Source organism: Larus michahellis, chromosome 8 (genome assembly GCF_964199755.1).
Source record: "Larus michahellis chromosome 8, bLarMic1.1, whole genome shotgun sequence".
Classification (NCBI taxonomy): Eukaryota; Metazoa; Chordata; class Aves; order Charadriiformes; family Laridae; genus Larus; species Larus michahellis.
This window is the reverse complement of record NC_133903.1, coordinates 13,897,747-13,918,692: the sequence shown is the minus strand read 5'-3', so window position 1 is coordinate 13,918,692 and position 20,946 is coordinate 13,897,747. Positions and strand designations below refer to the sequence as shown.

Here is a 20,946-nt window from a genome sequence, read left to right as displayed (position 1 = left end):
AAATGCCTGCTTTGGAACTGGATCCTCCTGCTAAAAGATAGGAACAGCTTCAACAGCCCTTGCAGGCTTGCAGAGGAAGGTAACCAGAATGCCGAGGGGAGCCTGGCGCGTATCTCTGTTGTGACTTTGCCCAGATGGGGATGCAGAGCATCGTGCCCAGTGGCTGTGCAGTGCCATGCCCACAGATGGCCGGCGGGCTCCTGGCAGCGGGGCTGGGCCACAGGGCCCGGCCGGCGCCAGGCCAGTGGCCAGCGCTGGGCTCTGCGGTGCCGGGGCTAGCTCAGGCACCCACATCCAACACGCAGAGACTGGAGCCTGCTTGCCGGGTGCCACCTAACTCTGCAAGTTAGATAAATTTCTGTTATTAAAGTTTCCGAAAGCACTCTGGTCTGGTGTTCCTGCTCAACAACCAACTCGGTCTTCTGTTTATTGTACCTGGTTCATGGTACCTAGCTAAAAACTCCGCAGAATTAAGCGCCTGAACACCCTATTCCCCGAATAAGTGAGCAGATACCACTGTTGCTCCGTCTAATGTTTCAGTGGTTGTAGAGTTCTGACATTATTTGGGCTAAGGAAGAAATGCCCACTTGACTCCCTATAGTTTTTTTCCATTTTTTGTTTTGCAGCTGTTTGTAGGTTTTGCATGGAATTACACATGAACTGAAACAGCATAACACTGAAACTAGGCTAAAAAAAAGAGCTGGGGGAAGAAATGCAGGTTCAGCTGCTGTGGATGCTTCAGTGGCAAGACTAAACTTGGCTGCTGCTGTTTCCCTTTACTGAGTCCCCAGATCGATTTTTACCTAGGGTTCAGTGCTGGCTAATGCCTAAAGCAACCCCCGTGAGCACAGCGAGGGGACGGCTGTTCCTCAGGCCGTGCCCCGGGAAAGCAGCAGGCGGGCAGGGCCGGGCCTAGCCGCAAGCCCGCCTCGCTTCAGCGGGAGGAGGACCCCAGCCCAGCGGCCCGCTGCGCCCACCCGGGCGAGCAGCGCCATCCCGGCGGCGTGGAGTCGCCCGCCCGGCCGCCCCTCAGCGCGGCCGCCCGTCCCTCAGCGCGGCGTCACCGGCGCGCCGGAAGGGGCCGTCGCCTCCGAAATGGCGACGGGAGGCGCCCTGTGGCGGCAGGTGGGGGCCGTGGCAGAGGTGGGGGGACGCGCTCGCCTTGGTGCCTTCGTGCTCCCGTGCTCCGCTCCCCGCAGCCGTCCCTGCCCCGCCGAGCCGCTCCTCCCGCCCCGGGGGCGCTGAGGGGCTACGGCCGGCCGGCCCCGGGGAAGAGGAGGAAGGGGTCGGCTTCCTTGGGAAAGCTGCCGGTGTATGCGGGGCCGGGGGCTGCGCCGGCGGTGCCCGAGCAGGAGGCGGTGGCTCCTCGTGGGGAGGCGGCTTTGGCTGCGGGCAGGCCGAAACCCGAGGCGTCGGGCTCTGCCCTGCCCGCGGAGCGGCGCCCGGCCTTCCCCCGGTGGCGCCGAGCTGGCTCGTTCCCTCCGCGGGTGGCGGAGGAGCCGCGGAGCGTGGCTCCGCGTCGGGTTTGGACGTTAACTCGTGCACAGATTTCTGCTGGCAAAGCGCAGGTTTGTGGGCTGCGTCAGATTGTGCAAAAGTTAATAAGAACTTCATAACTACAGTTATGAAGGCTGGAAGTTGGAGCGTTCTAAGCCTGTATATTTACGATCTTGTTCAAGCACAAGCAGGTAATAGAAAATTTAGCTTAATCTTTCAAGACGTAATGGCAACATAGGAAATGGCATCAACAGTTTTGATATCTGGGGTATATTAGGGGTGCTCATAGCTGGTGAGACCTGCGTGTCTTCGTTAACTAAATCATTTGTATAATGCTTGGCAGTTTGTGTGCGTGATCTAAGCTTGTCATCTCGGTTTTTAAAGACATAAATTTTGTTTTCAGATCTATGGTTCATCAATGTTTCGCATAGCCTTCAAAAAATGTAAAGTTTTGTAGAGCATAGGGAAATAAGTGTCCTCTTTCTGTTCATAAGAGGGAATTCATTTGTTTGTGCCTTAGGACAGAGAGGCAACTCAGCCTTGGACATTAGGTAATGAGGATTATTTCAGGTCTTTCTGGAGAAAGAGAATACCAAAGATATTAACTGGCCAATTAGTGGAGGCATATAAAAGGAGCCAAATTTTCTCATGGAAGAGATCATACTCCGTTTACAAAATACGGGGGACTAACCTATGATAATACATTCAGTAATTGTGTTCATTTCTGAGAAAATTCAGAGATTCCTATGAAGAACAAGATCCCTTAAAATGATGAAGTTGTGTACACAGGGCCTTATGTTCCTTTAAAGACCTTGACTTAACATTGTAAGTCTGTGTTCGTGATACCATCTCTTTTTTTTCAGGGTGGGGTGTTTTTAACACAAACTAATTAGTAGCTCTTTCTATAATACGTGATGTCTGCCAGTGAGCTACTAGCAATAGCATGTTTGATGATTCTTTGGAGCATCGTAAAAGAGAGCGTTGGAGCACTGCAATTTTATTGGACAGTGTAATCTGATTTTTATCTTCTAAAATATTGCTGGAGCAGTGTTCAAACCGTATCAGGATGTCACTCAAAGCTGTCTGTGTTTGCTTTTAGGTTGAATATCCTGATGCACAGTTTGCTGTCTTACTGGAGCATGGTGGAGCTTGCATGGTCACATCCTGCCTGAGGTCTTCTCAGGAGCTGTGTCATGAGGTTATCTTGCTGACCAAAACTGCTACTTGATGCCTGTTAATAGAAGAGTATCAAATCACTTTGTGACAGCACTTCACAGGGGACTGTTTGGGTACTGTAGATGTTCCTGTCACCAGCACATCATGGTAGATGTAACAGAGAAGGAGATGGATAACTGCACATTTAAAAGTGACACTGTACTTTCTGATGTTCACTTACACTGTCCAAACAAAAGACATCTTATGGTACGATTGAATGCAGTTGGACAACCAGGTAATGTATGTTTAGACTGAAGGAGCCGTATTTTAAGAGTATTCATATCTTTGTAATGTCTGAATCCTCCTTTGAATGGTTGATATTAATCATTACATATTTTATTCCAGTTAGAAGCAGCATCACTTCCTACTCAGTCTTTAGGAAGAGGGCTAGTTGGATTCTCCTCATGAAATTATCTACAGAAATGAAAACTATTAATGCAGAATTTGTAGACAGCCTATCTTAAAAAAAGAAATTTTAAATTACTTTCTGAGAAGAAGTAAACAAATTAACTTGCTTGGAGGTTTGATTTTACTTATTTATTTGTTCATTTAGCTATAATTTCAATATAACACTTCGGGAACATGTTCAAAAATTTGGAATGTTTCTTGCATACAAACAAAAGGTGAGAAGCCAGGGATTTTAAATGGCATAGCTGAAGTTTAAAATAAAATTTATCAGTAATTAATTTATGGATTTTTATAAAATCTTTATGTGATGATTTACCATGTATTCCAGAGAAGCCCAACAGCTCTGTTTGGGTTTGGGGTTTTTTTGGTTTAAAAAAAAAAAAGGGCAACAAGAAAGCTCAGAATAGCAATGGTTTTGACTGACATGTAATTTGAAGAGTCAAGGCTGTAGTGGAAATGAATTGACAAATGCCTCTGACTGATTGCCAGCTTGGAGGTTTCTATAAAGTTGTCAGGGAAACTGACCTTGAAGCTGCTGGTAAAATGTTCTGGAGAAAAGTACTGCTCCTGCTGTGACAGAAGTGTTAATTGTTTTTTCAAAACCAGTTGTGACATAAAAAGAATAACTTTTGCAGCTGTTCTAGCATATGACAACATAAAAAATGATAAAAGTAGGCTTGACGAAGAAGTTGATAATAATTTTGACCCTGATCAGGTCAAAACCCGGTAATTAATGCTGTGATGTGTCTTCATGCTGTTCGACATTTGTTTGCTGTGATTTTGCTTAATGCAAAGAACCTCTCAACAGAATGAAATTACAGCATTTGCTACTTACCCTAAATGTACTTGGTCTTGGAAATTCCTTTATTAAGCCAAGAATTGGATTGTAGTATGACAGCTTTTACTCTAACAAATACAATTTACCACTGTCACTTTGCTGGTTTTTAGGGAACCTCGTGGGGATTTAGTCTCTGCTGCTTTGGGTCAGTTTTACCTTACACCTTTTGAAATGCCATAGAACATGCAGAGGATCAGAATGGACTTGGAGAAAAAAAGCACTTCATGCATTGATGGCATCCTCTAAATTGTTAAATATTCAGATCAGTTTAATCTGGTTGTCATGCAAACAGTAGATGACTTTACAGATTTCTCATGCTGAGATAGGCAATGAAGATTTTCTTAGATCTAGATGAAAATGGTCTCTCTAGGGAAGAACGTCTCTCAGCTTACAGTAGACCAACTTTGAATCTCTTGCTTGCTAAAGAAACTGAAATAGAGCTCCATAAATTGTGAAATTGTTGAAAGCAATGGTGGCAAGCACTTTATCTCTTCCCTTTTGGTGTGAATGAACATAATTCTAAGACATTCTTCTTATAAACGTGCTGGTATTGACCTTTTTCACTAGTTGTATTCTTGGCTATCTTTTTCTCAAGTCTCAACACATTGTGTGTGATTTTGGAGTAATAGTACCCAGCCTAAGATGTCTACAGACACTGGTATTGTGGCAGAGTAGGTGAATTAAATGCTGTGATTCTGTATTCCATGACTGGCCCATTCAGTCAAGCACAGTGTGTAAACACTGCTGTAAAGCAGAGATCGACTGTAGAAGAAAGTACATGTTTGTTCTTCCTCGTGTGTTGTATTCAGACAATACGGATTCCTGTAATTAAAATTGCAAAGTCCACATTTAGATAACAGATGCTGACGTCACTGGATGGTTGCAAAAGGTTTTTAACGAATTGGTTTATTGAGAACAATGGCCTAATTAATTTAGTCTCTTCAAAGATTCAGTTTGAAGACTTTAAAAATAAATGAAAAAAAAGTGTCAGCGTGTCCAGCTTCAGCAGGCTGTCTCCTGTGAGCTTATTTCTGCTCTCTCATATTCATACTAAGCTGATTTCAAGGCCTGAAGTTGGTTGCATTCCTAAAGACTTTTAAAACAGTAAAAAGAAATTCTAATCACTTTTTACTAGAACATTTGTTTCTTATAAGACAGAAATTAAATCTTAACCTAAAGAAAGAAACTCTAACTTACATTAATTCTTTCAACTTGGTTTGAGCATGTCTCAAGAGAAGATCTTTTGGAGGACGTAATAAACCATCCCTTCTGCCAATTGTTAAAATAGGTATAACTAAATCAGATGAAAATGTGTGTTGTGACTGTGTAGATGCTGAGTCAGCCAGTAGACTTGACCATGAAAGTACTTCATTTTTTTCTGCTGACAGGACTTAATAACAGAAATATTTCTTCATAGCAAATTGAACTATATTTCAAGTTATCTGTATAATTTTTTATCCTTCAGATTTTTAATATGTGAAATGCATACCAAAATTTAACGCGTGTGGAAGTTGCACAGAGATTCTGTTCTTACCTGGTGTTTAACTTCTTTCCCCGCTCCCTGTTCTTACAGTATTTCTGTCGTATTTCAAAATCCTTTGGAACACAGAAGATTTGCCATCTGAGAAACATGTGACAGAAGCTGTAACAGAGAGAGAACACCAGTACAGAAGCGGAGATGAACTGTGTGACCAGGACAGGAATAATCTAAAAAAAGAAAGAGAATTAAATAGTGAAGGAGTAGAAGCCCTGCTAGATGACGACGGAGACTTGGACGTGGTCAGAAGACCTCGAAGAGCTTCTGATTTAGAAGCGGAGGATCTTTCGAGGGATAAAGTGTATCCTGTAATTTTGATGAAAGGGAAAGACAATGCTTTTGAAGATGAAGAACAAGAATGCGCTTGCAGTGATGTTGTTAAAATAGGTAAATAAAATATGTTCAAGGAGAAATTGAATAAATATGTTTGTGGAAAACAAATGAAAAATAGGTTTTCTTTAGAAATGGAACAGCAGTTGTTAAGTGAAGGTAGATGATAAAACAAACATAATACTGTGATATTGTAAATACTTTAAAAATTTACCTTTTTTTCTCCAGGAGTGATTTGGGCAATAGTATACCATGGGAACTCAATGCCTCATAGTTATAGTGGGGTTTTACACATTATTTAGCATTATTATATAGAATGAAGAGTGCTCAGTTCTATATTTGAAAGGGAAGCATGACTTGATTTTCAAATTTGCCACTATGGAATTCAATTTGGTAATTATTTGTACTCTACTTCTGTTTTTACAGAACATACTATGGCCACCCCCTTAGAAGACGTCGGTAAACAGGTGTGTAGTCTGCCTTGTAGTATCTTGCTGTTCATGGATTGTGCTTCAGAATTTACTCAGTTTTAACTGTTTCTCTTATCCACAGGTCTGGCGTGCAGCCTTTCTTCTTGCTGACTACATTCTGTTCAAACGGGACACTTTCAGGTGTTGCTCAGTGCTAGAGCTTGGAGGTGGCACTGGAATTACAAGCATTATCATGGGAACAGTTGCCAAGAGAGTTTATTGCACAGGTAAGGCAGTTTTTTCAGTTAAATATTTTCATGAAACTTCATGAAACAGTGCTCTTTCATCCTGGCATTTTCATCCTCGTCTGTTCAGTTTTAGTTAATATTTTTTTATTAATGTGTAGAAGGTTGTGTTGTTTATTGAAAAGTAACAAGAACTTTCTCAACAGATTGAAAAAGCAATACTACTTCTAAATGCAAGAGTTTAAAAGCAAGATACATTGCTGTGAACTCAAGATAGTGTGCCTAGATTAAAATAAGTAGTACAGGGATCTGACTTCTTTTCTTCAAGGGTGTCTCAGAGCTTTGTACTGAAAGACAAAAGCAAGGATACTAGGGAAGCAATCATCAGTGGATGGAGTTGCTCTGAATTTTCCTTAATTTTGTCAGTTTGAGAGAAACATAGAATATTAGTCTGAGAAGTCAGGGGCAGGCACAGCCCATGCAAAATATTCTTATTTTGAATATCGTTATTGCTTTTTTCCAGATGTTGGTGAAGATCTTCTGGCCATGTGTGAGCAAAATGTTGCATTAAACAAACACCTGATGGAGCCGGGAAGTAAGTACTATACAGTCAATGTTTGTGCAATTGCCTATATATGAACTACTTTGGGATTAAACAGTACAGTCAATGGCTACCTAGCTTATTCACAACTAAAATTAAATTTTTGTCTTGGTTAAAAGTGACTCATTTAAAAAGAAAGATGCAAGATACCTATATGTTGTCCATAATGGGACAGCTTCCTTTTGAGAAGAGCAAAATACTTTCTCTGGTCATCATTTAACACCAGCTGTAGTTTCTACACAGTCATTGTGTGATTTTCACTGAGGTACTTGGGAGGATCACAGATATCCAGGTGCCAAGGGTCACATAAACAGAGTATAAATGACAGAGGTAGATCTCTGGAAAGGAGAAGTATTTTGCAGGTGAGGCATGTAAAAGAAAACATAGGTTGTCTTTCTGACCCTTAAATTCAGCCTGTTCTCTTGTGAGTGGGTAACTGGTTTTGAATGGTAAATGACTTACGTTCAACGTGTTTTATATGTCCTTGTGATAGATCTTCGTCACTTGTTTCAGTATGGGTCTTGACTCTACTTCTGCTTAGGTTCTGTCTGAAAGGCCATTTGTGACTGATGGGATCTTTCTTCACCCACAGGAGGGGAAGTTAAAGTAAAAGAGCTGGACTGGCTGAAAGATGAATTCTGCACTGGTAGGTGGTTATAATGGGTCCTTTCAGATAGGGCTTGGTGTTTTGTTTTGGTGTTTTTCCCTTCAGAGCCATCAAGAAAAGCTTGTTCTGTTGTTTGTGAAGTAAGTCCTCTAGCACATAAGCCTCTGGAAAAATAGTTGAAAGTACACTGTTGTCTTGGGCGCATCATTGCCATGTGAATGAGTAAGGAAGGGTTTACTGATAGGTTGAGAACAGTCAAGTAGTGGCTGTCCTTTACTTAGGTCAAAATCCAGAGGTGCAAATGAGATGTATGTGTTATGTGGTGATAACGGACTCTAGGCACAATGACACAGATTTGATTTACTGTAATTCAGATTTTGATGTGATAGTATTGTGTGGTGTATGACTGATTAATACAGAACTATAAATGGTGGTGGAGAGGGTAGGTGGTGAAGATGTGTAAATACTTGTTCCAAACGTAGTGGTGAATGTGTTATATTTTAAGTATTTGCCAATGGAATGTGTTCTGCTGCTTTTAGCAAAATAAAAGCAACTAACGAACAACAGTTAAAGTGCAATTAAGGACAGTAAAGCAGATCACTAAAACTTTCTTTCCAGTGATTGTAAGGTCAATGCAAAATTGTAGCACTAGGTTATATGAAGCCTACTTTATAGAATTTTATATCATCAGTTACATTTGCTGGAATGCTTCTAAAAAATACGGATACTATTTAAGGAAGTGGAAACATCCTTTACACATTCAAGACCCTCTCTTGGACCTCAAAAAAAACTAGTTAATGAAAGTATTTGATACTGACAGTTGAAAAGGCTTTATGGTTTTCAGACATTCAGAAAAAAGTTTCTATATTTTAACAAAGTCTAAATTTTTAAAATCATGCTGAAGTAGGAAGCTTAATCAAAACTTATGTGAAGATGTGTTTGGTTTTTTTTTTTATTTAAAACAGTATTTATTTTAATCTTGTTAAATCTGTGATCTTGTTACAGGGTAGTAATTTGTTGTAAATTCTAAAGTCAAAGAAAACTTAGTCTTGTCAATCAGCCTTGGGAGGATTGGACATAATGCAGAGAAAGCAAAGGACTGCAGGGAACTGCAGAGAATGAATAGAGGGAGGTTTTTGGTTTACTTTCAGTGGGGTGCTCCATTTATGGAGTAGCAGATGACCACAGGAGTTAAGAAGTTCCTTTTTTCCAGCTGTCAGTCATTTGAGACATTTAATCATGTACACCAAAGCCATATTTTTTTGTTACAGATCCTGAAGCTCCTTATAGCTGGTCTGAAGAAGAGATTGCTGATTTGCATGACCACTGTACTGTGATAATGGCAGCTGATGGTAGGAAAATATAAACAATAAGCTTTTAAATCAAACAGTTGAGCATTATGAGTAATAATTTCAACATACCTAATTTGCTTTTAAAATCTATTAGTCAAAAACTCTGCCTTGAGTGTCCCTGCCTGTATTTAAAAAAAAAAAAATTACATTCACATTCTGAATTAGCAATAGTTGAAAACTACTAGTTTTTTCTTTCCTTTGGTGTGGTAATTACTCCTCAAAGAACGTAATCACAAGTGATGAATTTGACTTTCAGATGAGTTTGGTTATCTGATGCAAGACAAAGGTAGGACAACAAAAGGAGTTTCTGGTGCTACACTTGCTGATAGAGTCTATGCCTTTGGATATCTCTGTCTTTTTTTTTTTTTTTTTTTTCCCCTGCTCTTTTTCTTGCTAAGTGAAAGACTGAAAAATGACAGGCTATCTATATAGGAAAACCATTATTGTTTTGATATATAAATAATATATCAAAGGGGGAATGTTTTTAGTTATGATGTTGAAAGGTGTTGCGAGACTGCTTTCCAAGGAGATATGGTTATAATGGTATAACCTTTTTTTTGTATTTTTGCCTTTTTTTGTATTTTTTTGTATTTTTGTAAATATGCCTTTTTTTGTATTTTTGTAAGAAATGAAGTCCTATACATTGTGATACCCTGTTTTTTTCAGCTTTGCAGTAAGGTATTTCCAGGCTGAGAGAAATCTTGTTTTAGTTTTGTAAGAGCAATAGGAAATGGCCTCAAGTTGCACCACAGGAGGTTTGGGATGGATATTAGGAAAAATTTCTTCACGGAAAGGGTTGTCAAGCATTGGAACAGGCTGCCCAGGGAAGTGGTTAATCAGCATCCCTGGAGGTTATTTAAAAGACGAGTAGATGTGTAGCTGAGGGACATGGTTCAGTGGTGGTTTTGGCAGTGTTGGGTTAATGATTGGACTCAATTATCTTAAAGGTCCCTTCCAACTTAGATGATTCTGTGATTCTAAGTTGTCTGGCAGAATTGATTCCCGTAGATAAAAGAGAACTCTTAAAGAAAGCTTAATATAAATAGGAGCAGTGGATACTATTACAGGGTCGGTTGTTGACATTAAAAATATACTTTGGGATTTAGCTAAAATAGTGACTTGTTTGATTAGAATAATTAAACTAAGGCCTTTGTTGTTTCATACTTCAGACTTAAGTAAATAATATGCTTAAACGTTCATATTTTATGCTCTTAATCTTTTTTTTTGTAGTGTTCTATGACGATGACCTGACAGATGCCTTGTTCAGAACGCTGTATAGAATAACACACAACTTGGGACATTCTTGCACAGTTTACCTAGCATTAGAAAAGAGGTAAGTATTACCAAGAACTTAAAATAAAAAGTACTAAAAACTTTACATGCTTTCTTTATTTGGAAGAAACATCTGTTTTGATTGAAGGTTAGCTTCTGATTTTCATTGTATTAGTTGATCACAGGCTGCCATATATGCTCAGAACAAGCATTTGTTTTTATACGTGCTCTATTTTCATCAGTTCGGAACTTGACTTCCACAAGAGTTTGGCTTTTGTTGTCCTACCTTTGTCTCACATCAAATAACCTCTGTGCAAATAAGGATAAATAGGTGGCTAGGCTGATGTATTGTCTAATGCCTGACAACATTTGCTGTATATTTTTGAGGTCATAGGGTGGAATGAAGGGGCTTATAATTAGGATATACGTTTCCCAGTTTGAGAACCTGTATAACAATTTCTCTTACGTTTTCTTTCAAGGAATCGTTGAATGTTTTTAAGTAGTCATGCGTTGCAGTTCATTCATAAACTAATATATAAATAGGCTTTGCTTAAATCTCTCAAGATATCTAAGTGATAGTTATTCATATGATTTGCTGCCAAGTGTTTGTCCAGGAAGCCAAGCCAATGATTCTGTCGTGGCAAAGTGCCTTAAAATCAATGGAAAGATTCATCCAAGAGTTACTGGTGTATTGATGCTAACATAAGTCTCATCTGCTTTTCATGAATAGCGGGAGGTTACTTTTTTTTGGCTGTTGAAGTTGGTTAATTACACTGAGAAGACATACATTTTCCATTAGCTGAGGAAAGTTACAAAGCTGTTTAAGATGCCAGTATAGGAGAAACATTTTAAATTAAATATTCTCTTGCCAGGCTGAACTTCACTTTAAGACATATGGATGTTACATGTGAAGCCTACAGTCATTTTAGAAATACTATAAATGATTTGGAGAACCTCCAAGATAGAAAAATGAAATATACTGTGGAGCCCATTAAGCTTGATTTCTGTCAGTTTCTCGTTTATGAACGAATTGAGCAGTTGGTAAGTGGCATTCATTAAAATAAATGTGGTATGTTGGGCTAATCATTTCAAATTAGTTTTCAGCTGTTTACTTAACATAAGTAAGAACAGGAGAATAAATGTTACCTTTTCATTTATTTCCATTTAGCTTTTTGTTGTTTTAAAATGATTCTTGTTTGTATTTACATAATCTATACTAGATTGACATAACGTACTCTTTTCTAGCACCAGCAGAACAGTGGCTTAGATTGCACTCATTTCCTCAAAGGTTAAGAAACAGTATCTGTTACTTTGTAAAACACAATTTTTGCAATTGACTAGAAAACGGGACCAATATCTCTTCTCATTTGTTTGCTTGTAAAAGAGCTTTCATTTCATAGTTTTAATAATTCCTTTCCCAGTTTGGGGTTCAGGAAATAATATTCTAATATCTATGAAGAAGTTGATTAGCTGTAAAATACTGTTATTCAGAAACATGTCGGATGTAATTTTTGTAGTTATCTAATTACCTCCCAAGCACTTACGGTTCTCTTCCTCTATTTTTTTTTTTCCAAGTGTCTACTCTTACGAATATTATGCAGGGTAGCTAATAGCTTGCTAGCTTCTAGAACAATACAGTCTAACAGATCTTTTTGGAGAACTTGCAAATCTTGTACTGGATTGAAGATCTTTTACCAAAAAATGATGTTCCTGTAGACAACATACTATTGCTGTGTCTTCTGCAGTATGTACACCTAGTAAGATTACAGGGGCCACAGTTGCTTCATGAGATTGATTTATATGACTTAATGCTGATACCTTCAGGCATAAAACAGGCGTGCAAAACTTTAAAACAAGTTTTACAAGTACATAAATGTAACCTGGATTATACCTAAATGTGTAAACTCATGCCCTAGCCTTTTTGCGGAAGGCTACTGGTCTTTGAAAGCGGGCGTTTTCAAAATGCCTAATGTTTTTGTTTATCATGTATATTGCCACAATTCATGGTGAAAAGTATGTGATAGTCTGCTTACTAATCTTTTGTATAGCAGACAAAGTGTATACTAACTTATTCTACAGAAATAAAGTGGTTTGGTTTTCATTTTCATTGTCCAGTAGATAGAGAAGCGCATGTGTATTTATATAAAACATGCATTTGTGTGAGAGCTTGATTCCTCTTCCTTCCTCAGTAAATTAATTTTTCAGTTGTATTTTTGCTAGTGTTACTGAAAGCGTTTGTCAACAAAGGCTAAGAAAAAGAACAAGGTTATCAGTCAAAATACTGCAGAAGGTCATGCAGACCGATGAAATTATTTTTAAAAAAATTATTTGAATGATAATAATTTTTTATTTTAAAAAATCATGCTACAAGAATAAAGAAATCAATTCTACTGCTCTGTCTCAAAGATAATTTGGTGGTTGTACTGGGAGATTACTTAGATGGATTTAGTATCCATCCACAGATGGACACTATCTGTAGATGGAGGTACAGGGTGTATCTTAAAACTCATCTTCAAGTAGGCATGTTGAACTTTTTTATAATTGCAACCTACTGATATGAGAAAATACCTGTATGTATTTTTTCCACTCCTACAGGAATTGTGGAAGATCATTGCTGAACAGCTAACGTGACAGGGACATGAGAAAATAGAAGATCTTTATCTAAGGATAAAGGCTTTTTTGATGTTTTATTAAAAATGGATTTTCATCCCAAGAAAAGCATTTTCCTGGTGGAACTGCGCTCTCAGAAAGAATTGCTATGCAGATTTGTTTTACTTCAGTAAGTTTTGGTTTTGGCACTTAGGACATGTTTCTTTGGTGTTTCTTTTACAAAACTGTTTAATGTTGATCTTTGGAGTACATGCAGGATGCCAGACAGTGGCAGTCACACAGTGACTTGCTCTTCAGGATTGATGAATTAGGTTTTAGAGTCTGACAAAGAGGTATTTTAACCTTTTCCGTGTGGCTGATTTGCAGGTGTCGTGCATTTTCCTTTTTAGTTTTCTGAATATGGACACTCTTCTTGGTCTCATCCTCGTTCCACATTATTTATATTTATGGACATCTGTGAAACAGCGTTCTGGGCAAGACCTGTTTGTCTTTCATGGACTTTTCTTTAAGCAATCTGTTTAAGGAACTTAGGACAAACTGAAAATTAAGGACTATCTGAATCATTCTAGTTTAGGGCTACTGTCTGAACTGAAAAGAGATGAGATGTATTTTGTTTGAGCCTCTAAAAATACACCATAGAGGTCTTGGAGCTATATTGTCCTGCTGGAATTTCAAGCTGTTCTGTCCTTGCCAGCTTGAGGGTGGACTAGTACCATGTGAAGTCATATGCTACTGTTCTTTAGATGTTGGGAATTCTACCCTCAGTGTATATGTGTGAGGCTGGTGAGAAGGAGGCAACTAAGAATGTCCTCTCCATACAGATGAGGCCTTCAGTGTCTTAGCTTTTATATTAAAGTACAACACATTGATCAAATCTCTCCTGTGTTATTAATGAAACCAAACAATTGTTTGTATTTCATATAAACTTTATGTACGCTATTTTGTTTATATCACTAGCCATATGTACACTGTCATGGAAATCGTTGTGCCTGCTGAATTCTTTAGTATTATGAGAGAATCAGTGATGAAGCTGTTCCGGCCTGTGACTTGTGGGAGTGTGGGTACATTACATTAGAACCGCCTGGCTGACTTCTTTAAAGTCCGTTTTACATTTGGTTTAGTTCAGTTGTTTTAGGTCAGTTATTTCATAACCTGCTTATGTGTAAGAAGACATATTTTTTCATGTTCTTTAATGAGATGAAAGGTTATTAGACGATGATGGCCTTTTCCTGTGAATATAGTCAAAGTAAAAATTACGTTGTGTTAGCATATATCTGGCTAGATTAATACAGAGCTTCTCTCTCGGAACCCTCATTTGAACTTCAGAGATAATAAACTGTATTTTAATCCAAAGATTCCCAAACTAGGGTTCTTCTGTTTGTTTGTTTTGTAATGTTATTAACTGAAAACAACTGGTTTTGAATGTAGCTGTTTATTTAAGTAGTAATTTTTTGAAAGCTGTGGCAAGAAATTAATTTGAACTGATGTGAAATAGCGTGTGCAGTTAGAGAAGATTTTTACTTGCGCAGGACTTCTGAAAGTCTTTGGAATTATCAATGGAACTCAGACGGATAGATGGATACTGTAGATCTTTTAAATGTAGAATTCAGCCATTTTACCACAGCTGGCTTAAATTGACATTTGAAAAAGATTTTTATACTTGTATTTTTGGTTGAGTAAATACAAACATCGTGGCTGCTTGGGAAGCAAGCTGAAGTAGAATTTCCTCCTAAAAAAACAACGTTAATCTTTCTGTTGAAGGGAAACAATAGCTTTGAGGGTTCAGTGACTAAGATCTGAAGGCCAAATTGCAAATTTGGGTATGACCCTTTTCACTGATGATGAGGAATAGTCAAAAATAGGCAACAATTCTGAGAACACAAGAATCACAAGAATCTTGCAATGCCTTATCTTTGTGGTGTTAATGAGAGATAATATAGCCTGTCTTGACAGAGAATTCTCCACTGCTACTTAAGGATATTAAGTATAGATGCCACCATCTCAGTTTTTACTTTAATCATACTTTAAATATGTCATATATGGTAGATGTTTTCAGAACTGGTCATGCAAATTTACACCTTCAGCAGTTCATTGTTTATTAAGATGATTAAAAGTGGGGAATTGCTTGGTCTTGAGCATACAGATTATGATTGGAAGTCAAGTTAGTGCCTAAAATGATAATGCCTTGAGCACATTATTTGTATTTATGTAACCATGAAGGGTTTTTTGCTAATAAAGCATGATTTAAAAAATAGTATGTTCCTGTGGTGATGTATCTAAATTTTGAAAAATTGCAACAGGTAATGTTCTTAAATATTTTTTTTTGGCAGTCCTGTCTTATACCTGGTTTTTGGATGTGTGTTAGACACAATTTGCCATGATTTTCAGCCAGACGGAAAGGAGAGAAAGCATGATTATGAGGGGGAGAAGATGTCAGTATGTATACAACAGTACAGTGTAAACTGCATGAGGCTTTCAATTCATGCAACGTACGGAAAAGTCAAGTGATTCAACATCAGGTTGGATGGTTTGGATTTGTGAGCTACTGGGAAAGAGTTTACATATTTAATTGTAAAACCCTTAAGAACTCTGCTAGCCTATTCATATACTTCTTTTTGATCACCTCATAGCTAGTAGGGAAAAAACGGGAATTAGTGAATGTTTCTAGTCAGTATTGCCCATTGCTGCAAGTCTTTTATTTCTGTGAAGGGGAAGGAAGAGAAGGCGGGTGCTTAATCTAAAATTTATTAATGTTTCTACTCTGCTGTGGAGCTGAGGTTGGAAAGATTTCATTTGGAAAACTCACTTTCTCTGCTAAATAAGTCCTTCTGCACTTGGGAGCACTTCTGGATCTGGTTGGCAAAGTCTGGTTGGTCACCCAGATGGATCATTTTGGGGAGAGAGGACCACAGAGGAAGTTCCTGTGGAACTCTTGCAGTGCACTTATTTGTGATAAAGGAGAGGAGTGTCACAGCTTTCTTGGGAAGTGTGGGAATGGATGGACACATGATCTTCCAGGAGGAATCTTGTTTGAAACAAACTGATTTTTACTTTTGTCACTGGTGTATGGTGAAATAAGACATGTCCTTTCTCAGTCCCAGCACTTCAGATGAAGATGGCAGACATCCCTGTCCTGCTTTTATTTTCTCGTAAGAGGAACACGGATGACATAGTTGTAGATATTGGTCAAAAGAAGAACTTGAATTTCTATGGGACATTTGAATGAGCATTTTAAGCTGATTACATTTATTTCTTTTCAATCTTTGTTGATGTGAAACTTGGAGAGCTGCTTTGTTGCAAAGTTTTGTTCACAAAAGTGAACTTCTGTGTGTCACGTTGCAGTAGAAAGAAAAGTTGTTTTAAGATAATCACTTGATGGGATACATTATGTATATTTATTATCTCTGTGTGTTCTCGAGTGTGGGTGGCTATTCATAGACCATACTTGTAGCTCCATCTGCTGTACAACACTTTGAGTCAAAACATTTTACAGTTTGTTAAACACCCTGTTCCTTTCTGTCTTAACAATATTGTATTTTGGAGTAACAGTTTAGGTTGAATATGTAGTTCTGCATTTCTCACCTAGACTTGTAGATGTGTGTATTAGAGATGAAGTTACTGTGAAATAATCGTGAAAAAAAAGTGATGTTTAATCACCTACTTTTTAACAGTAGCTTTAGGAGGCTGCCTCCAGCAGTTCTGGAATTTCAGGAAACATTCTAGGAAGAAGTGAACTTAACTTTTTGTGTGTAGTAGGGACTTCTCATTCATTAGAAGCTCAGGACTTAAATTGGATCTCAAAGTTGTATAGCGGATAAATCTCATGACATTGTCTGTTCATTGACTCAGCTGTTCTTGTGGACTTTTACGTACAGCACTAGCTCCGTTCCTTTTTTGTTTTTACCAGAGAATTAAGGGCTTTGTCCCTGGCAGTTGCATTTCTGGGTATTTTTGTTTGGTTTTTTGGTCTTGTTTTTTCATTCTGGTTGACATCTTCATGAAACTTGGAGAAATAAGTTTGTGTGTCTGAGATTTCTACTGCCTTTCATTTCAAGACCAATAAGCCAGTGCATTCCAACATCTTTCCTTAAGGAACCAATATAATACTTGCCTATCTCTAGTGGGGTAGCATAATGTGTTTGAATTATGAAATTGATTATTTTACAACAATAAAAGTTACTAGAGTCAATTTTGGAAAGACTTAAATGCACAATGACAATGACCTTGCAGTATTGCATGATTTTATGAACGTTCATTACGCTGTTTCTGAAGCACAGACCCATGTCTTGCTAGAGGTCTTAAATAGCATAAGGGGATAAAATAGCAAAGAGGATTATTGTACTTTTCCTAGTGCTATACAAGTAAATCATATTAATTACAAAATAGAAAAGTGAGAAATCCTGGAGAGAAAATGATATTTCTTTAAACTTGCAGGGGGAGGTAAGGGTGGGGAGTGGGAAGTGATCCATAGTGGTCCTAGAAAGCAGCACAAGGAATTCCTGGAAACCCAGAGGAATTTGGAGGGGCAGTGGAATTCCTACAAAACTGAGGGAAATCCCAGAAAGTAGTGTGGGGTTTTTCCTGGAAAGCCAGGAATTGTGGAGTAGTGCAGTCCTATGCAGCTGTGTGGGGATTGTCAGGAAGCAGCACAGGGAACTCAGACTCCTGGGAAGCAATAGGGAAAATTCAGGAGCCCAAATGTCTAGGTAATTCATACAGTCATTAAATATTTATATTTTTTTTTCCTTAATGTCCTTTTATGTAGAGATACTGGCCTGTCAAAAGATGAAGATGCAAGTTGTAATGCTTATGGAGAAATAAAATGATAGATTCTTACAGACAGAATAAGGAAACAAGTCCCCAGTCTTATTCCGTCTGTGCAGATGGCGTATTTCTTGCATTGAGCAAAGTGTTTTCAGAAGCAACCTTTTTAGGTGGGCTGAGTTTTGGCTGCCCATCTTCAGAGCTCTAAGAGTGTGAGTCAAGTTCACGGGTTACTATGCTGTAGCTGAACCACAGTCTGTCCATCTGAACTATATACATGTTTTTCTCTCTGTTGGCTACAGGTGAATGTTTTATTTTGATATAAGAATAGGCAGCTGCCATAGAAGCAGTCCTGCTTTCACCCCCCTGTGCTTATTTAATACTCTAGTATATTTTGAATGTTTTCCCCTTCCATAGGGTTGTTTATAGCAATTTTTGCAATCTGAGTCAGATTTTTTGATTCCAAGAAAATCTAATTGCAAGTGTATTTCTCCATTGGATCCATGAGATCTAATCTAACTGACTCCTGTGATCCAGTACAAGGCCTTCAGTAGAGTTTTGTTGCTGGGGGTGTAGAGAGCAGATAGACTGTTTTGATGGCAGTAGATAGTTGGGTCTGCTTTAGAGTTATATGAAACTGTACTCGTATCCCATGTGGCAGTGCGTGGCATTTTAGCAAGCTGATTTATCTCAGTCATGTGCCTGAGACTACAATTACCTGTAGTTAGTTGGCCAGAAGTGTTACAGCCAAATGCTGGTGGTGTGGTGGGTAGGAGTTGTGGTGCTGAGTGTTGGGTACAGAAAACTAAAGACAGCTTCTGAGACGTGGATGCTGAATTCCTGTGTATCTGCTCATTGTGAAATGTCAACAATAGCTGCCTGCCTTGTAAACTTGTAGAGATTTTTCAATCTGAAAGTAAATTGAGAATTATCCATTTAGTGCTTAGCAATATGTCTTTAAAATGCAGTTCAACTCCTGAGTGTGATTATGGTGTTCGTAACCTGAAAAATACGGTTGGCAGAAAAGAGCTTTCCTGTAGATTAATCCCAAAGGTTAGGGACCAAAAATTCTGTTAAGATCCACGTGACAAGAAATGGCAAATGAGGAAGGAGCAGAGTTAGGGAGTAAGTAATAATTCTCCATTTCTTCCTGCATTCTGAAACTTGTTTTTATTTATTTGAAGACATTGTCAAGAGAGAAACTAATTATCATTTACCAGAAATAATCAGGCTCTAATCCTGAATGGGATCTGCTACAGCTGCTAGAAGGAAGGTGTTTCCTTTTGGATTCTTCTGTGTCTGGTTACAAATCCCTGCCCCTTCTTCACTTTCCCCTACCTTCTGAAGAGAAGATTGTACAATAGTTTTCATAGGAAAAAGTATAAATTATTGATTAATATGCTGTTACCTAGAGAGTTACACCAGACTGACCCGTTAAGCACAGTGTGATGTGCGTAGATAAAACAAAACAATGGAAGGAGACAAAAGAGGTCTTTGGAAGTTCAAGTCAAGTAGTGGGATTTGAAAATGAGCTACTTCTTGCTGCTGGGTTGTCATATGCTTTGGCATGTGACATAGGTCCAAAGGCTCCTGTTTTCTTACAGGCTTCGTCCTGCTTTTGTTTCACTCCTCCTGACCCGGACTTTCTGTGTGTCCTGTGTGTCTGTGCACGAGGCTGGTGCATTAACAGGGTAAAGCTTCATCTTGAAAAATCCTGCCTCTTCAGGCTGCCAACAGCGTGCTGTCAGATGTTTTGGTACGGCATGTTGCCTCAGAGTAAGATTTCTTCCAGCAGATGGCATAGGGGTTTCTTTTAACAATGCAGCACCCAAATGAAGTAACATACTATCTACGTACGTGTGTGTTTACAGATTGCTCACTGAAGCCAGTCCCAGTGGTGTCAGGAAGAGGAGGTACAAAGGAACATCCCCAGCTTTTTCAGCAAGGTGAGTGTGTTCTCTAAGTTCCTGCTTCCTTTGTATAAGGGATTTTCTTTTGTAATAGGGATAGTGACAGCAAACTGTAGTCTATGAAAATTCCCCTTATTTGATGGATTTTGTTCTCTCCAGTTGCTTACAATTAATAACGATTCTGAAAGAACAAGAGTCTTGTTTTACGTTCATATGCCTAGGACTTGAGCTGATCGGGCAATGAAAATAATACACTAGCACCAACTATAAAGAAAATAAGTTATTTGGAAAAGGAAGGAGGAGACAGAGTTTATTATGGGAATATATGATCCAAAGATGTCTTTCCAGTCTTTGAGTGCAGTTTGGTGCTAGCACAAGTGACTGTACCATGTAATCCCTTGGGAACTTGTCAAGTGGACCATCTCTCATTTCCTCACGAAACGTTGTTTTTCCCTTTGAATGCTGGGTATATTTGATAGTGAATCAGATAGTGGTAAGTAAGATGTTAATCAATAATAATTAAAAAGTAACATTAACTGCTGCCTTAAAAATGAGGAAAAATATAGGTAAAGGTTAGGCAAGAAAGTTAACAGTGAGTTGGACAAAAGATACCATGAGAAAAGTAGCGTTTACTGCTCTGTAATGGCCCAACTCCATTCCTACTGTGGGATATCAGTAGAAGGTTTACATTGTAGATTCATCAGAAGGGACACCAAGAAATTATGTGCTCTATTTTCCTCTCAAAGCAGAATCATACTCATCTGATAGTCTTGATGAGTGTTTGTCTTGCTTGTTATTAAAGCCTCTCACGATAGAGATCTTGTATTTCTCCCAGTAATCTGTTCTAGCGCTTCCTTATCCTTTCTGCTACAAAGGTTTTCTAAATGGTTAAACTGCTGCCTTTCTTGCAATTTTGGACCATTAAATCTTTCTTATTGTAATAAACTGAGACAGATGTAAGAGTTCTACCCAGGATAAGTGGAAATGAAGAGGCATAGATGGCCCAGCCTTGAGAGATACATGCAGGAGCAGAGGGGTCCTATGATACCATCTGCAAATGGGTGGGTTTTGCAGCAAAAACAACAGCTTCAGCAGCTCAGAGCCCGCAGGGTTCTTGCCTTGCTTGTGTTCTGTTCAGCTCTCCTGTCTAGTTGCCTCCAGTTGCTTTGCTAGGATATCTGCTCTAGCATACTCCTTGGAGCCTTCAGTGGAGGCACTTGGGGGCTGAGCAGGGCCTGACAGCTCCCCTCTCTCGTCGCTAAGTGTGCATCCGTTATGGACCCCGGTGCAAGAATTCTTCTCTGAAGTCATCTGAAAGAGGAGAGGACGCCTGCACGTTAGTCACAGGAG

The 20,946-nt window shown here is 38.9% G+C and overlaps 2 protein-coding genes across 6 annotated transcripts in view; both read left to right on the top strand.

The window, feature by feature from the left end:
* The first annotated feature begins 1,023 nt into the window (after positions 1-1,023).
* METTL22 (methyltransferase 22, Kin17 lysine) lies at positions 1,024-19,632 on the top strand. Of its 5 annotated transcripts, none has more exons than XR_012588844.1 (12): positions 1,069-1,125; positions 2,597-2,947; positions 5,532-5,882; positions 6,252-6,292; positions 6,378-6,522; positions 7,004-7,075; positions 7,674-7,727; positions 8,960-9,040; positions 10,271-10,373; positions 11,185-11,353; positions 12,908-13,091; positions 19,558-19,632. XR_012588844.1 is itself a non-coding variant. In XM_074598902.1 (12 exons), the coding sequence occupies exons 3-12, from the start codon at positions 2,725-2,727 to the stop codon at positions 12,941-12,943; spliced, it is 1,275 nt and encodes a 424-aa protein (XP_074455003.1). In that variant the 5' UTR covers positions 1,071-1,125; positions 2,361-2,506; positions 2,597-2,724; the 3' UTR covers positions 12,944-15,168. The 5 variants fall into 5 exon arrangements, 4 of the variants coding, with proteins under 4 accessions (XP_074455000.1, XP_074455003.1, XP_074455004.1 ...); XM_074598902.1 differs by lacking the exon at positions 19,558-19,632 and adding an exon at positions 2,361-2,506 and having other exon boundaries at positions 1,071-1,125; positions 12,908-15,168; XM_074598899.1 differs by lacking the exon at positions 19,558-19,632 and having other exon boundaries at positions 1,024-1,125; positions 12,908-15,168.
* Positions 19,614-20,946, top strand: part of ABAT (4-aminobutyrate aminotransferase) — a 59,266-nt gene continuing 57,933 nt past the window's right edge. Inside the window, exon 1 of the mRNA XM_074598897.1 lies at positions 19,614-19,632. The gene's annotated coding sequence lies outside the window, so the exon portion shown is untranslated. The remainder of the gene's footprint in view (positions 19,633-20,946) is intronic.

What these genes read in the sequence shown, in the direction of transcription:
- METTL22 (XM_074598899.1), top strand. Translation starts at nt 2,725, where the DNA reads ATGCCTGTTAATAGAAGAGTATCAAATCACTTTGTGACAGCACTTCAC. An exon ending in GAATGCAGTTGGACAACCAG is followed by an intron (nt 2,948 to 5,531) that starts GTAATGTATGTT and finishes CTGTTCTTACAG; the next exon opens with TATTTCTGTCGTATTTCAAA. An exon ending in GAAAGATGAATTCTGCACTG is followed by an intron (nt 7,728 to 8,959) that starts GTAGGTGGTTAT and finishes TTTTTGTTACAG; the next exon opens with ATCCTGAAGCTCCTTATAGC.